Source organism: Pelobates fuscus, chromosome 1 (assembly GCF_036172605.1).
Source record: "Pelobates fuscus isolate aPelFus1 chromosome 1, aPelFus1.pri, whole genome shotgun sequence".
Lineage (NCBI taxonomy): Eukaryota > Metazoa > Chordata > Amphibia > Anura > Pelobatidae > Pelobates > Pelobates fuscus.
In genome coordinates, this window is record NC_086317.1 from 338,758,534 (window position 1) to 338,775,493 (window position 16,960).

Here is a 16,960-nt window from a genome sequence, read left to right on the forward strand (position 1 = left end):
GTAAAACGCTGGATCGGCTACGATCATCAATCTTAATGATCTCAGCTATGGAGATGGAACAGTGCTATGAGGGAGAAAAGGTAAAACAAATTAAAAAGTAAAATGGCTTATTTTCTCCCTACAGGTGGGAACCTCGGACCTAAATCGTTAACAGTGCACTATTGATTTAAGAATACACTTTTGTATTCCTAATACTTTAGCATTCTATTAAAGGGACATTTAATCACCATAACAACTTAATTTCAATGGTGCCTTAAGTTCCTATGCACCCTCTTAACGGACACCCCAGACCCCTAAAGCACTTTAGCTTGCTTCTGACGTGATGTATGTGTCCAGACTATGTCCTATTTAGTTTATTTTACAAATAGATTTAAATAGAAATTGGCAGTTTTAAAAATTAACCTTGTTACATCCCCCTGGCTATCAATCTGGTCCTGCTTCCTCCTGGTTTGGTTAGCGCAGTGGAGCTAAACTCAAGAGACAAGCAATTGCCCAGAGAACCTGCCTTGCAAAGATGTCTCACTAAGCTGCATTTGGAAGTCTGTGATTGGACAGCCACAGTAAGTCTGGGCGCAGTAAGAGGGGAGGGCTTGCAGAAGCTTCAGACAAGAGATCTGCAGCTTTTGCAAACTGTTTTCAGATATCAATCCAAAGAAGCAGTGCATAATTAAATGCATGCCTGTTTTCATTGGGGTATCTACTAAACATTGATTTCTATTTATTTATTATATTTGGGTAGCGGTGTGTCCCTTTAATATATTCCAATATATATATATATATATATATATATATATATATATATATTCATATTGGTAAAAAAAAAAAAATAGAATTCAAGCCGATGTCAGTTTTCTGTCTCTCTCTCCAAGTCTAATTACCTGCTTCATTTAGAGCTTCTATAAGCAGTACAATGCCTAATAGGTAAGCTGTATAATTATTACTTACATCCCAGGATATTTATACATGAACTATTTTATATAAAAGCCATTTATATTCTATTTCAGCGTGCACTGACACATTTGCCAATACTATGAAGAGCTGTTTTTTAAAAAAAAATTTATTCAAGAGAAAGAGAGAATATGGAACAAAGAACACAAAATACACACTTTTGTGTGTATAGGAAAAAGTGTGATCTTCTATCATTTCTATGGCTGTATTCAAAAAGTGTATATCTGATGCCAGATTACTCGTAATAATCATAGATTATTCAGAGTATTTTCTATTCACACCTGTTTTACTAAGCACACATAAAGCAAATATGGAATTGTACTTGCATTAGCGTTTATTTTTTAGGTAACAATGTGGGAGCCTTTGGATATATTCAAGTAGAGCTGACACCAGTTTATTGAAATTACCTGTTCTGCTGCGCAATTCACTTTTATTTTATTTTTTTACACTGTACAGTGAGAAGCCAACATGAAATGCACAGTAACGTTAAAATCACTGTACAATGTCATGCTTTATAATATATCAAATTAGAAACCATACACAAATTAACCGTTAATGGTAAAGCTATGCTCTTCCAAAAGGATATTTCAGATGGGTGAGAACTTCCACTTACCATCACTGTTGCAGCTGCAGCAGCCGCTTGTGCTGCTACTGCAGCCTGGTTGGCTTGATGTTGTGCAGCTTTGATTTTGGCCTGCAAGTGTGCAGGAGGGTGAAAATATTTGCATTTCTCCCTCATGCAGCGACCCTTAATGTAATCCATACAAACGGTTACAGTGTTATCATTTGTATCAATCATCGTGCTGTCTGCTGGATGAGCAAAGCGGCAATCAGTCTCTCCCCTTGCACAGTTTCCTCTCTGAAACTCCCTGCATACCTACATAGGAAAAACCAGGGCAAATCACTGTGTATCTGACCAGTAATGGCTTTCAGTGTTATACAGCTAAAGTTTGAAAGAAAAACATACCCAGACAAACACACACACGCAAAGAAAAAAAAAAAAAGCAAACAAACAAAGGACACTTGTATTTATAGCAGGCATTTATATTTTAACCCAGAACTGGCCACATTTTATACCATTGGCTCAATAAAATGCTTGTACTGTATAAGAAATCTATGGGGTCCATCGCATTACATTATAATCATTAAAAAATGAATTCTTAAAATTGTGGCTCACCTTACTGGGCCAAATTCTATATAACAAAACATTGCATATTAAGGATCTAAAGCTAATAATTAATTTTATGTTATACTGTGATATTAGTCAATCTGTCTCAAATAACATAGTTTTACGGAAATCTCTCTCTTTGATCTTTCATGAATACACCTCATTTATATCATATTGTTATTGTTACATTATGCTCAGTTTACTACACATTTGGGTGGTTCTGTCATAAGTGGCATGACCAAAAACAACATATGCAATATATATATATGTATCTGTGATTGGTGCTGTCTTTGTTAGAAGAAAAAGCAGTTTGGTACAAAGCTTTCCAGTAATATCACAGTCTGACAGCTCGTGAGTTATCTAAACACAATTAGAATTCAGTAGGTTGTGTTTGTAAGGAATAGTAAATCTTTAGAATGTAAGGATTTTTAGTAAAGCATTGCCCTCAAACAGCAAAGTGCATGGTGCCATCCAACAAACATGGTTGCCAGGGAGATTCGTGTTTTTTTTTTTTTTTTAATGTTTTGGTTTAAGCAGCTGAGTAATATATCATGGGTGATATAACAAAGTTTGTTATCACATATGAAATAAATGCATGACTCTAAAGTATACTGCATTGCTAATTTCTACATTTATATTTTGACAGCATATCTCTCATATGAGACACATATCAACCATTTCAAACATTTGATTGCACAAACAATTTAATGCAGTTCTCAACACATCAATGTGTTACTTTATGACAAGGGCTTAACAAATTTAACTTGATTGTAAGACAGAGCAACAATTTAGTAGCCAAACATAAATGAGATGGCTCTGTAACTGCACTCAGCAGTCATTAATACTTTAGAAATGTATAATAGAGCAGCTATGGCAACAACATCACATATAACAAAAGTTAAAATGAGTACCCATCAGTTACCAAATTACCACCCAAGACCTTCATCAAATTAAGCATGTATGTCAAGACGTAATGGGCAGTACCCCTAACACATGCAATACCTACATGACACCCCATAGTCAAATAGAATTCAGAACACACATCTGGGTTCACATGCAGCAGCAACATGACACCAAAACCACATGCAGAATCTACATTATACCAATGTAATGCACCTTACTGCATTTAACCCATATGACTTGCAGGACACATACTGCATGAAACACCACATGCTGATGAGCACCTGTATTGTCCTCCTGATCAAACAACAGGGGTTAGAGGTATATGTAATGGATGTTATGTTTGGTTTACATGCAACTAACTCTATGGTTTATTTTCTATTGCAGTGTTTCCTGTTGGGGTGTGTACTTCCTTCCTGTATCTCCTGAAACATGGCTGCTATACACTATTAGCTTGCAGTGTCTTTATTTATATCTCCTGAAACAGTACAGATGTACCATAGGCAGCACTAAAGTACCTTTTGTTACTTATTTTTACATTTTATTATTCCTGATCTTATTTACATTGTGGCCACATGAAGCATCGCATGCTACCCATAACACAAGCAGCACCCACATGATATCCTGATATTTCTACGTCACATGCAGCACCGGTACCATATTCCAAAGTCAACTAACAACCTTATCACAAGTAGTAACCACACTAAACCCAAATCACACATTGTACACAAAACCATATATCATGTAACTACACTCACTGACAAAATTAGTATACATTATAACACATAAGTGATTCTGTTCTTAAATTTCCAACAGACACTATTGTTCAGTAAGAAGACAAAGCTGATCACAGGTGGCAAGCGTCACTGCTGATATGCTTTGTACAGCACTATAAACCAGCCACATCTATATGATGTGGATATTTGGCAGTACCTAATTTTTATAACAATACATGATACAGCTACCATAGCCCACTTTTTGCCATACAGTATTCTTAAAAAGCCAATATGTTGGTGCTATTTTAAACAAGCACCATGTGTTTGTCAAGCCCTGCATCACCGGTTCACTCAAACATCTGTTTGGAAGTATTTTTTTTCTATTTTTTTTTTAATATTTGCTTAGGTGGAGTTTTAGGTTTCTCACAGTTGTTTCAGCTGTACATTGTTTGTTTTGGACATATTGGTAAGAGTACCTCCAGTTTATCTGTCCTGAGAAGTTTCTGTGTAGCAGTAGAGCCAGGAACTGATACAGGTGGACTTCCTGGAACAATCATAGGTGTAGAGGGTAGCATTTCAGTAGGGACCAGTCCAACTCCAGGGGTCATCGATGTAAGATATGGAGCAAAACTAATAGCTGTATTTGTTCCTAATGCTGGGCCTACAGGAAATGTGGGCTGGAAATTGAAATACAAACAACATAGATAGAAAAATACAAGTAATAGAACAGATTCAAATTAATGTAAACATTATATTATACACAAATTATGAATGCACCATTGCAGATATTTTGGATTTAGAAAATGCTAAATAAGTAATAGGATTAACTATATTTCTAAAATGTAATTTTCAGCTCAAGTAAGGAGGCTGGAGCAAATACAGTAGAAACCAATTACCTGCATTTGTTCTGTAAAATGTAATAAAAAATATGTCCCAATGTGGGTTTTGTGTAAAGAGTAATTATGTGGAAAAGGTAAGTTGTATTTATTGGCTTGTCCTTGCCCATCACAATGTATTTCACGCATTACTCAAACTTCTGAAAGTAAAAATACTCCATTCCAACTGATTACAACTAGTACTTTAACCATTCCTTTCTAGCCCTCCTTCTTACCATCTTACATATAACTGTAGTTACAGCCTATACATCCAAATATGCCTGCAGTATTACTTACATTGAGCTACAGAACCAATGCTGATTGTGAAAATGCTATAGGTGTTATAATCATTACCATAAAAGCTGTTATAATAAAGTTCTATTCACTTCTTTGCATCTGAGCTAAAACCTCTTGGAACTAAGTGTAACTTGTCTCATGTGGGTATGGGTGCAGGCATTTGAGGGATAATTTGCCAAACTGCAGCAAGCAAGCAAGCAAGCAAGCAAGCAAGCAAGCAAGCAGGTTTTCATTGTGTTCAGTGACTTAGGGATTCAGCCAATTGAACTCACCAGGGTCAGAGGTTGAAAGGGACCATAATGACTTCGTTTTAGAGATGGGCCTAATTGGACCTGAATAACATGCAATGAATACGGTTTAATACTTCTGTGTCGTTCCTATTCACATAGTCCCTGATCAGCAGTTTGCAAATAGATCCCAGACAGAATTTGCACAAACAGTCAGACGAGATGGAAATGCACATGGAGGCCTAAACACATTAAAAACTACTATTTTTTAAAATAATCACCCCATAACATTACATTTAAGTATATCTGCAAACAACTCAAACATTTTGTAAAACTGGTTCTCAAATTATGTTATTGTTTTAAGATAGCATTGTTATTGTGTTAATATAGCATTTCATATATATAAATAAATGAAACCAAAGATGGCTAGGGCTGCACTATATATTTATATATATATATTTTTAAATGCTATATCAAAACAATAGTATAATTTGATATATAGCTATACCCCTCTAATGTCTTCCAAAAATAAAATTTTCAATGGGAATAACATCTGCAATCAACATTGTATCTACCTGTCTTTAGTAGATATTAGAATCACTATCAGATTAATTTACAGACTACTCTCAATTTCAATATCCTCATAACTGCCGGGTCAATATTCACCAGGTCATAAGTCTCTGTGAAAAGGTACAAAGATATTGACACTGGGAGTGGTCTGCAATTTTAATTATCTGATAGTGCTTTTATACAGTTCAGCTTTCAGACTTTTTACCCACTTCGTGTAACATGTCTGATAAAAGCATTATAGAGGTATTTACTTAATGGCTCCTTAGAAATATAACATTCCATTCAATTGTTCCCGCGCTTGTGGGACAGTCTCTACTGATGTCCTTCCAAAAGACACTAGAGGAAACCACACAAAAATGCAGTACGATCACATCATTGAACACTAGGGAGCATGCATTTGATAGTAAATTTACAGTGATTTGTACATGTGCCTGGCTGATTGCACCATACACAACATTGTAGTCCAAAGCAACGTCTCGACCCTACCGGGTCTTTATCAAGCTAAAAAATACCCAGTGGGGTCGAAACTTTGCTGATTTTGCCCCAATAAAGCTGCTATTTCTGTTATCCCGGAGTGTCTGAACCGCTATTTATTCTGCATATCTTGGAAAGGAGACCTGGCAAGCCCTGGCTTCAGAGCACCTGGGTTATTTGGTGAGTGCGGTATCCAGTACATTCAATGTCCAGATCAAAATTGGTATTTTTCCTTCTGGATCCTATATAAAGCATAGTTTTCAGTATATATTCACAAAGCACAGGTTTTACTAAAATTCGTAACCAAATCCATCCGGCAGGATGCACATTCGCAAATTATTGTTCACTTAGTTTTTAACATGTGAATAATTTTAATAAGATTTGCCCAGTGGGCAAATAGTTAAAAACCTCAGCAATGAAGAGTTAATTATGTGCTTCCAGTGCTTGCTAGCCAGCTGTCACATAAAAAAGTAACAAATAAAAATAAAAAGCTATGGGGATCAATAAAACCCCTTATTACTATAAAGGAGGTTTAAAACCTCCCATATCCCTACCTGCCTTGCAGATGGAGTCTGTGAAATAACAGGGAGGTATAGTCCTCCCCACTCTGGGCACAAAAATAAACAACGGGATGGGCAGATCACTGTGGCCACACGTGGCCAGAGGGTAAGGGCTATTATAATATAGGGAGGGACCCTATCTGGCCCCCATCCATTAGCGACAGATAGGAGGCACTAATTATAATATTAAAGGGGAAGGACCAAGTGTCCTCCCACCCATGGGTGATTGATGGGGGGGCTTAATAATAATACAAGGGATTGTGAACATGCTATTGTCCACCACCAAATTACTGGCATAGTCACCCCATTAAGACCATCTGGTAGCTAGAGACCCAAACCCCATAGCTACACCCTTATAAATAGAAACAATCCTATCTACACCCTCACCCTAATAATAGTGAATTCCTTCTTTCTCTTATATTTTTAGCCCCCAAAATACCAAGTTAAAATTCATAATTCTGACACAACTAATAATTTTATGATTATTACTATTTTAAAAAAATAATGATTTTAACCCCCCCCCCCCCCCCAAAAAAAAAAGTGAAGGAAAAAAAGCATCCATCTTCGCCCTGCGATGGCTCGCTACAGACTGACCTATCATAGCAGTGAAAGCCCTTACAAAGAATTTCTCATGTTATGGCATCTATTACATCACATGAGAACATTTCCAATACTATGCAATATGAATAAGAGCACTCTGATTGGTTGGCTTGTAAGAGCGCTCTGACACCTAAGACTCAAGAGATGCCTCATTTACATTAGTTCAACTGGTAAAGAAATATAAATATGTGCACATGGTATTGATTTTCAAGAAATATTGTGAGATAAAACACTAACGCAATTGGCATAGTAAAACACACAAGGGCATGTATTATAGGAATCTTCAATAGCAAAATGGGTGGATCATTTAACTGCATGCCAGCCCAAGGCTTCCGTGCTATGACTTGTTTTTATTGTTTATCACCTAGTAAAGTTGTCATGCTTTTGTAAATATGGTTGGGATCAAAGAGAAGGGGTCCCCTATTAAATGTCTTAGCTATACTAACCAGAATCTTGCTTTTCCTGACACTGTATCATTATGATATTAGTCAGAATTCAGATAAGATTTATGTGGTCAAAATATTATTTTTGTCATGGTAATGTGTAGGTCCCCAACAGACATAATTAAAACGCCATCATAATAATATATCAAGGATTTCACAATCCCTTGGTCATAAGTACCGCTGGACCTTTCCCCAACACACATATACACAGTGGATCTCCATGACTTTTGATACTAGCAATGTGCCACTCCCCTCCAAAATAACAGTAGAGATGCATCATAAAACTGTCAAAGATAGCATTTTCTCCTGGGCCCTTGTCCAAATTCTGTATAAATTAGGGCTTGACAAATCCCAGGCGCCAGGTCACCACGGCAACTAGAAATTTCGCCCTGGCACCTGGGATTTGTTAGTCCTTTAGCATAGGTGGTCACCTGGGATAGCATTGGAACGGCCACCATGGGGAATATTGGAGCAGGCCGCCCTAGGGAACATTAGAACTGGCTTTCACTGGGGAGCATAGAGGTGGTCGGCCGAGGCAGCAATGAGACGGCACGCAAAAGAGCAGTTATATTATTACAATTTCTCTCTGCTCCCTCGTGCGCTGTTTAGTGATGCCGGGAGCTGGAATATGATGTCACTCAGGCTCAGCATCACGGCAGAGAGCACAAGGGAGCAGAGAGGAGCTGCAAGAAGATTATCAGAGCAACCCCACTGGACCCCAGGGAAAGATCAACTCAGCTTTCCCAAAGGTAGGGCTTGGTGGACATAAATTAAAATAAAATTGTCAATTTGTGTGTGTGAGAAAATGACTGCGTGTCTGTTTGTGTGTCTCCCTGCCTGTGTGTGTCTGTCTGCTAGTGTGTGTGTCTGTCTGTCTGCCAGTGTGTGTGTGTCTGTCTGTGCCAATCGGCATCTCCTCATAGAGATACACTGAATCAATGAATCTCTATGGGGAGCAATCAGTACCTCCATGCAGAGCATGGAGACGTTAAACTTAGGTGCTGCACACTGTGCAGCACTGACCCAAGACCCTAGTGACTGTCACTAGAGGTGTTACTAGGAAGAAATGTAAACACCGCCTTTTCTATGAAAAGGCGGTGTTTACATTGAAAAAGCTGCAGGGACTGAATATATTCCCCAGAACAACTACATTAAGCTGTAGTTGTTCTGGTGACTACAGTGTCCATTTAAGAATTGCATTTTTCTCGTTCAAAATGAAACTTTGTTAGTTTAAAAAAAAAACTGGCTCCTAACTTTTTTAGCTGGCTCCTTGATTCAAAACAAATGTGTCAAGTCCTTGTATAAATGAACAAACTCCTCTCCTGCCTTAACCTGTCTCTCTGTTCTGCATTCTACGCAAGCACACACGTGCGCACACAATTACTCGATTATACACAAGCTGTTTGTTACTTTAATAGAATTGTACATCAGCTATCAGAAAAAGAGTACATGAAAGGTGAATTGTTACTTCCCAGGATTTTAAATATTTTGATAATTAATCCCTACTTTTAACAAATATGTATTTGAGGGAGGTAAGAAATTAAGTTAAATGTTGAAATTCACACCTCTTCATCTTAAATCATTGTCTCCATCTTGGCTCCTTTGCATCTGACTATATATTCTATTGTGGGATTGCAAGGTTTTACAAAGATTCCTAGTGTGTACCATTTTTCCTATTTTCCATCAGCCTCACAGGTGACTGGGCATGCACATGCAAAATGAAGAAGAAATGAGAAGGAGAGGATCTATTCTCCATCTACTGCACACAGCAAGACAGCATGAAGAAACGGAATTGAGAGAATATGCAAAACCAGTACAGGTCCCTCCTAATGTGCCATTTTTCCATAAAAAATGTGTAACCTATAAAGTGTCAGTGTGTATGTGAGCGTACACATCAGTTTTGTGGGTTTAACTTGTGTCACTTTTGTTGCCGTGTGTATATTTATTGATAAAAAGTACATACAATATATTTAACTTGTTTTTATATCATCCACACATTTTTCTTTACTGTTAGCACTCACAGTGGCAAGACTCATGAAGTCTTCATATTATTGATTACTGCACGCAAGCATATCAATAATGTATGCTGCTACAGTTTCTTTCAGGCTGTAATCAATTTCAGTTTCTCTACAAGCTGTGATAATACCCAGAAAACAAGTATATCTATGCCTTTATGTAACAATGTAAAGATTTTGCAATACCTTGCACATATTGTCATATGCGCACCACCCATAAATCTCAGGATGACTGCGGTATCAATGTAATAAGTACATCATTTTACAAATTTAACATCAATATGTTTTACCTTACAACCCACCTAGTGATCATAATCTGTATGGGCTGCAAACCTGGTTTGCCTTTAGGATGACTTAATACCTGGAGATGTTAATTAATATCTGCCCCTGCAGAATAGAACTATGTCAGTAATGTGTGTTAATGGTTTATAGCAGGATTTCCCATGGCACATCTTATCCACAATGAGTGTAATTCTATGTTCCAGGACATAACCTGATTATCTAGGCTGTAGTTCAATCATTTGACATTTTATATGGATTTAAAAAGCATTAGCAAGGTATCTACTGAACGCGAGTGTACAAGTCTATTGTGGAAGAGTAAGGGTATTTCAAAATAAAACGTAGAGGTGGTCGGCCGAAATGTTTAACACTTCAAATGGCCAGATTACAGTTATCTACCCAACCAAGGTACTGGTTACCAAAATATTTATTCCAGCCAACTAGTGATTTCAAGTGGGAAATGCATTTATTTAAAAACGTTGGGTGGGAACTGAGTACAAATGTCTCTGTTTATTCTTCTATGCGTGATGAGTATTCATATCATGGTCACGTGTTTTGCACACAGCAGGAGAGTCCTTACCATTGGCTGGAGCTGAGTTCCTGGAAACATAAACTGCATCTGTTGGGCGAGCATGGCTGCTGCTGTTTTCTGCTGGATAAGATTGTTCCTGCCATTAATTTCAAGCTGGGTTTTTAAATGCGTTGGCGGATGAAGATATTTGCAGTTCTCCCTTGAACAACGACCCTGTAAAATGTTTCACAATTAATTTTTAAAGACTTGGAAAATGTTACATCAGGGGGAAACACAATGTTGTTTTAGCACAATTATACGCTTAAGACAATGCACAGATCATAAAAAAAAGAAAAAGGCGCTTTTTACATTAATCATTTTTCTTAAAATGAGACCAAAATAAATACAAACAGATGAGCATTTAAAAGACACTGTAAGCATCACTTCATCTTAAGGAAGTTATATTTAATGTATAGATGCTGCCCTTGTAGCTGTGCAAACAAAAACAGTGCAGCTTTTTTTTTTTTTTTGCAGTTCCAACACCTCTAGTGGCTGCCAATCAGACATCCACCTTGGGCTTTGGAGCAAAATAGATTTACATAGAGACCTCATAGAGCAGCACTGTACTGGTGGCTTGCTGTGATTTCTGTCCATGTGTCATATGTCCACAATGCTCTTCCAGAGAAGCATTGAGTTTGCCACATACTAAAGCTTGATGGTCTCCCAATATGAGGAATGTGCCAACAATTACACTCTACCAAGAACAATTTATATTGCTTCCACATTATTCCAGTCAACATCTGAACACAGCATTAGACTTTCAACTTGTCTTCAGACTTATTATTATTATTATTATTGCCATTTAGATAGCGCCAACAGATTCCATAGCGCTTTACAATATTTTAAGAAGTTCCGAAGCCCCAACTTTTTTAGGGAACATATCAACTCTTACCTTATGTCACCTCACTATAGTTGTCACAAACCCAGTACAATGTTCTCCTCTACTTGACATATAATACTGTATACTGGTAGTACACATAGATTAATGTTCCCATATGTGTGTAATTATTAGTGTGTACATTTATTTCAATAGGGCTCTCATCACTTCTTGTACAACTGAGCATTTCGGAAGTAATTGTTTTTACAAATTTGATTCAGTGGGGGACTATGTTGGTACTTTAGAATGAGCAGTACTGACCAAATAGTAATTTAACCAATTCTAATTCATTTCATAACACTTCCCTCAATATGTAATTTTCGCTACTTTTCTTTTAACTCCAACAAAGAAAAATTGGCATTGCCCTGACCCATTGCTTTGAAAATGTAATGGTTACTATACAAGGACAGAATGATATGTGTGGAATAAAATCCAGTAAGGAAGAGGTAATCAGCAAAAACCCTTAATATTTGTCTAGGATGTTAAACTACACCACTAGGTTCTTCTAATGGAAACAACGGAGGTAATGTTCAACGGAGGTAATGTGCAATCATTTTAGAGACCTATCGTATTGTGATAGCGGCCTGTGCAATTCAGCCATACATTTTATTATCACAAACTCTCATACGCCTACAATGTATATTGGGTCTGCACACACAGACATGATGCTACTATATTTTAATTAAACACCAAGTGCTACACGTGTTCCATTTATTGCACATATGCGATGCTGGGCACATCACAGAGTTCATGTTTGTAAATCTGTGCACACTTTAATTAATATAATATTTATATATTAGAGAGCAATAGCTCATATCTGAGTTACTCAATGAGACGGCTGCCTTTATGTTACATTTTGCCATGTCACATCATGAAAGCCTTTGCTGGACAGTACTACCTCCTGACAGATGGCATCTTGGGCTTTATTTCAGAATATTAACAGCTCTCCACATATCAGATAGCTAAGCTGCTCATGGGCAGTCTAGGCTTCTTTATCCTTCTGAGCAAATATCCCCGAGTCAGCTTTATATCTGATCTGGCCATAAGGATGGCATGCATTCCTGTCTAATGCTCTCCGCTTACAATTATTTGGTAACCTTTAAATAATAAACAGCGCCATGGCAAGCGAGTATTTACTACCTTAAACCATGCTGCTCATTTTCCCTTTGAAACTACCAATAACAGGTTAACATATGAATGTATCAGAACACTGTTACTTAAGTGTGAAATTCTAAATGTTGCCAGCCAGATGAAGTCAGGGCACGTCTCACACTATAACCACCGCAGTGTGCTATGGTGGTTGTGGTGCTTAAAGTGTTTCTTTAAATATTTTTTATTTTTTAAAGAATATCGCCCCTCTGTTCTGTTTAACTGCACCCATGTCCCACTGTTATGGTAAATTAAGTTTTAGTATTCACTGAATTTACCAGGGTGTATTATGACTTTCGCCAATCTTTAAATGAGGACTTATCCACTAAACTGCTTTTTATTTGTCTGGTAAGCGCTTTATACTTACGTAATTAATTATGTCAACCTGTTCCCATATGGTTTGACATTAAACTGTGAGTTGGTTCAGGCCTGCTATAGTGTTGCTTAGAGTGCCCCAATGACTATATACGTCACTAGTATAACCATAAGAGCTTCTCACATCAACAGCTGGGTATAGCTATGGATTAAGTTTTAGCAGTATTTACAGCAATAATTAGCCTTACAACTGGAACACGATACAGGTTTTCGTATGATGCATCAAGCAAGAACCATACCAATGGATTAAAGCCTCCCTGTCTGCATTTACACTGCCGTTTCAATACAACCATTTATCACAGTTTATCTGCCTTCAACACCACACCACAGCACACATATAGCACTAGATTTATCAAATGAAATGAATCCCAATGAAAGTTATATGCACTTTCTTCAATAAATCTGATACATTCCCACAGGTTTGCTACTTGGATGTTTTGATACATTGCTTTTACAGGCACAGATAATGGGAAAGCTGTTAAGTGTAGAAGGGCATTGAATGCCTGTGTTCGTCTCTCAAAATCTACTGCATTGTGTCTGGTCTTTGGTTTATATATACTTAACCTTCAGCAATGCTGTGTTTGTCTGTTCAGTCACCTGATTGGCAGCTGAGCGCAGTAGACAAACAGACATCACAGCACTGATTAATCATGAATAAGGTGGTTTTATGTTAAAAACATATTCAACACGAAGAGTTAAATGAATGAAAGTGGTATATGTAAGAAATTGGAGAGATGCACATAGGCAGGATAAAGAGGCAGAAAGTGTCAATTATCTTGTTTTTATTCATGTGAAAAATGAAGACGGTTAGACGAAGTCTAAATCTAAATACTGGGATACAATTAACTATCACAAATCCTAGGTACAACAAATAAAATACAAACGAAACTGAGAATTGCTAAAATATATATATATAGTAAGTGAATATAACACTGGATTGATGTCTAAAAACTAAACAATTATGTATTGGTGTGTAACTTCCTCTTATACAATGAGAAAACATTTTAAATCTTTTAATTGAATCCAGATGCAAACTATGATAGGACTAAAAATGACGTCTAAGTGAGAAACAGGACAAAACTCTCTCCAGGCAGATATCTTGGATTTTTACAATGGCTAAAAATTCCTGATGGTGGAAAACTGCACCGGGAAGTTATTGTCATTTTTAATTGGTGTGGAAGAATGTGACTAGCCCGCACAGAGTCCTGACCTCAACCCCCTCGGACACCTTTGGGATGAACTGGAATGGAGATTGCGATGAATGGGCAAAAATTAACACAGAAACACTTAAAAATCTTGTGAAAAGCCTTCCCAGAAGAATGGAAGGTATTATATCTGCAATGGGGCGACTAACTAAATATTATTGTCTATGTATTTAGAATGCAATGTCATAAAAGTCCCTGTTGGTGTTATAATCAGGTGTCCCAATACTTTTGTCCATATAGTGTATTTGTTGTATTGCAAACTTTTGACATGAATCATGATCACTATGTCCAGATTGTACCGTCAAAATACCCTCATACGGTACTAATTTATTTTTGATAATTTGGACTGGGGGCATCCAAACTTTAGTAAATAACCCTGAAAGTCTTAAAAATAAATATTGTAAGTGCGTTTGTTAGTTTGGCTGTTCTGCCTGGCCAAATCTCGCCTACATGTACAAACATATTAAATACACAACGTGGAAGATGATACTTCCAGATACAATGCTTGAATTATAAGCATGCATGTCTGAAGCATATAGTTATATAGGTGAGTGTGTTTGTACATAAATGTATTTGTGTGACAGTATTTGTGTGAATGCATGCTTGTCTGAAGGTGAGCACACATATGCATGTATCAGGATTACTGAATGAATGCACTATTACATTCAACTGCTATCTTAATAATGGAGAAATATACTAGTTTATTTATAAAATGTGTTACATACAGTGCTATATCCAGCAGAGCAATCACACTCTTTGGTTAAAATGTTATTTTTTTTTTCAGTTTAGTTTTAAAATGATCAAAATCTAGATGCTGACATCCCGATGTTCTTAACAGTAGAGGTGTTAAAAAGACGCTCAAAGCACCATAATCATTTATCAGTTATAGCACTTTACTTTTCTTATTATGAGCCCTACCCAAAATAGTTAAAGGGACACTATAGTCCCCATAACCACTACAGCTTAATGTAGTGGTTCTGGTGTCTATAGCATGTTCCTACAGGATTTTCAATGTAAACACTCCTGTTTCGGAGAAAAGGTTGTGTTCCCATTGCTGCTTAGTAACACCTCTAGTGACAGTCACTCCTATATTCAGCGTCTCCACACTCTGCATGGACACGATGAACGCTCCCCATAGAGATGCATCGATTCACTGCATCTCTATTAGGAACGCTGATTGGTGCAGCACGGTCATTTGCCGCACATGTGCAATAGCCTCCCTATGCTAAGATTATCAAGACTGATGATCTCCACTATGGAGGCGGGGTGAACCTTAGCGAGACCAGCACGGCGACGGAGAAAAGGTAAGTGTTACCACCCTAAATTCCACAGAGGGGGGCGTGGCGGTCACCTAAACATGTATTCCAGCACTACAGAGTTAAAGGAGCACTATAGGGCCTCCCTAAATATAGTAAAATTGTACTTGTATTCAAGTTTGCAGCTGCTTACTTTGTCCCTGTTTCCTTTAGACCTGCCCACTGCCTGCTGACATCAGCAGATGTGGTAGCCTGATCCAATCACAATGCTTCCCCATAGGATTGGCTGAGACTGACAAAGAGACAAATCAGGGGCAGAACAAGCATGATTCAAACACAGCCCTGGCCAATCAGCATCTCCTCATAGAGATGGATTGAATTAAAGCATCTCTATAAGGAAAGTTCAGTTCTGCATGCAGAGGGAGGAGACACTGAATGTTTGGATGCATTTTAGGCAGCCATAACCCAGGAAGAATCTCTAACAGCCATCTGAGGAGTGGCCAGTGAAGTTATCACTGAAAAGACAGTGTTTACAGCAAAAAGCCTGAAGGTAATGATTCTATTCACCAGAACAAATTCAATAAGCTGTAGTTGTTATGGTTTGTATTCCTGACATTATATTGATCCTTTAAAAAGATTTTGTTGAGCTTTTATTTTATTTTATGCAGAGATTATCTTTTTCTTATGATTTATTTTTTAAATAAATCTGATGTATTAGGATTGTCAACAATAATTCAACAGAAATTAATTGTATATATAACCGAAATTAGTGAAATTTGCATTCCCGAGTGGTACCTGCTGCCATTTTACTGAAGTCAGCTAAGATAGCTGCTGCCCAGGACTTTAACTCCCACTAACATCAGGCAGCACTAGGAAGTGTATGTGTCAGTGCTGCCTTAACTGCACTTCATTAACCCTAAATATTAACCCCCACTCTACACACTAACCATTATACTACACTAATACTAATCATAAACTCCAAAAATACACATTAACCACTACACTAACACCAAACATTAACCCCTTTACTACTTTAATACTACCACTCTCCTAATCCATAACATAAAATAACATATATGATATAAAACAAACAAAACTGTGAAGCATGTATTACGTAACAATAATGCCATCTTGGAATTCTGGAGGCAGTTATTAACGAGGGACTTTGGTCTTGTTTTTTTTTTTTTTTTTTTTTATGATGGTCCAGAGAGGCTTACTGGCATGATTTTCCAATAAGGTTCACTGTTACTCTTCTCTCTCTATTATATATATCAAGTAAGAGGGCACTTACAGGGCTTTAAACTTTCAAGTGAAATTATTTATCTTTCTTAATTTCATCCAAGACAGCAATCAAGTAGCTTATTAGGAGTGAATGATACAGTCCACATGTGAGTTCAAATGTGAGGTATTCCTGATCATTCTCAGATATGCATATACTGCAGCCGGAACTCTAAC

At 37.3% G+C, this 16,960-nt stretch overlaps 1 protein-coding gene across 12 annotated transcripts in view; it reads right to left on the reverse strand.

Annotated features, from left to right (window-relative positions):
• Window positions 1–16,960, reverse strand: part of MBNL2 (muscleblind like splicing regulator 2) — a 141,271-nt gene that overhangs the window by 28,472 nt on the left and 95,839 nt on the right. For all 12 annotated transcript variants that reach the window (XM_063425717.1, XM_063425712.1, XM_063425706.1 and 9 more), the window contains 3 exons: window positions 10,653–10,817; window positions 4,209–4,409; window positions 1,562–1,825 (listed from right to left, as the gene is read on the reverse strand). In XM_063425717.1, the coding sequence (XP_063281787.1) occupies window positions 1,562–1,825; window positions 4,209–4,409; window positions 10,653–10,706 (519 nt within the window). In that variant the 5' untranslated portion in view covers window positions 10,707–10,817. The remainder of the gene's footprint in view (window positions 1–1,561; window positions 1,826–4,208; window positions 4,410–10,652; window positions 10,818–16,960) is intronic.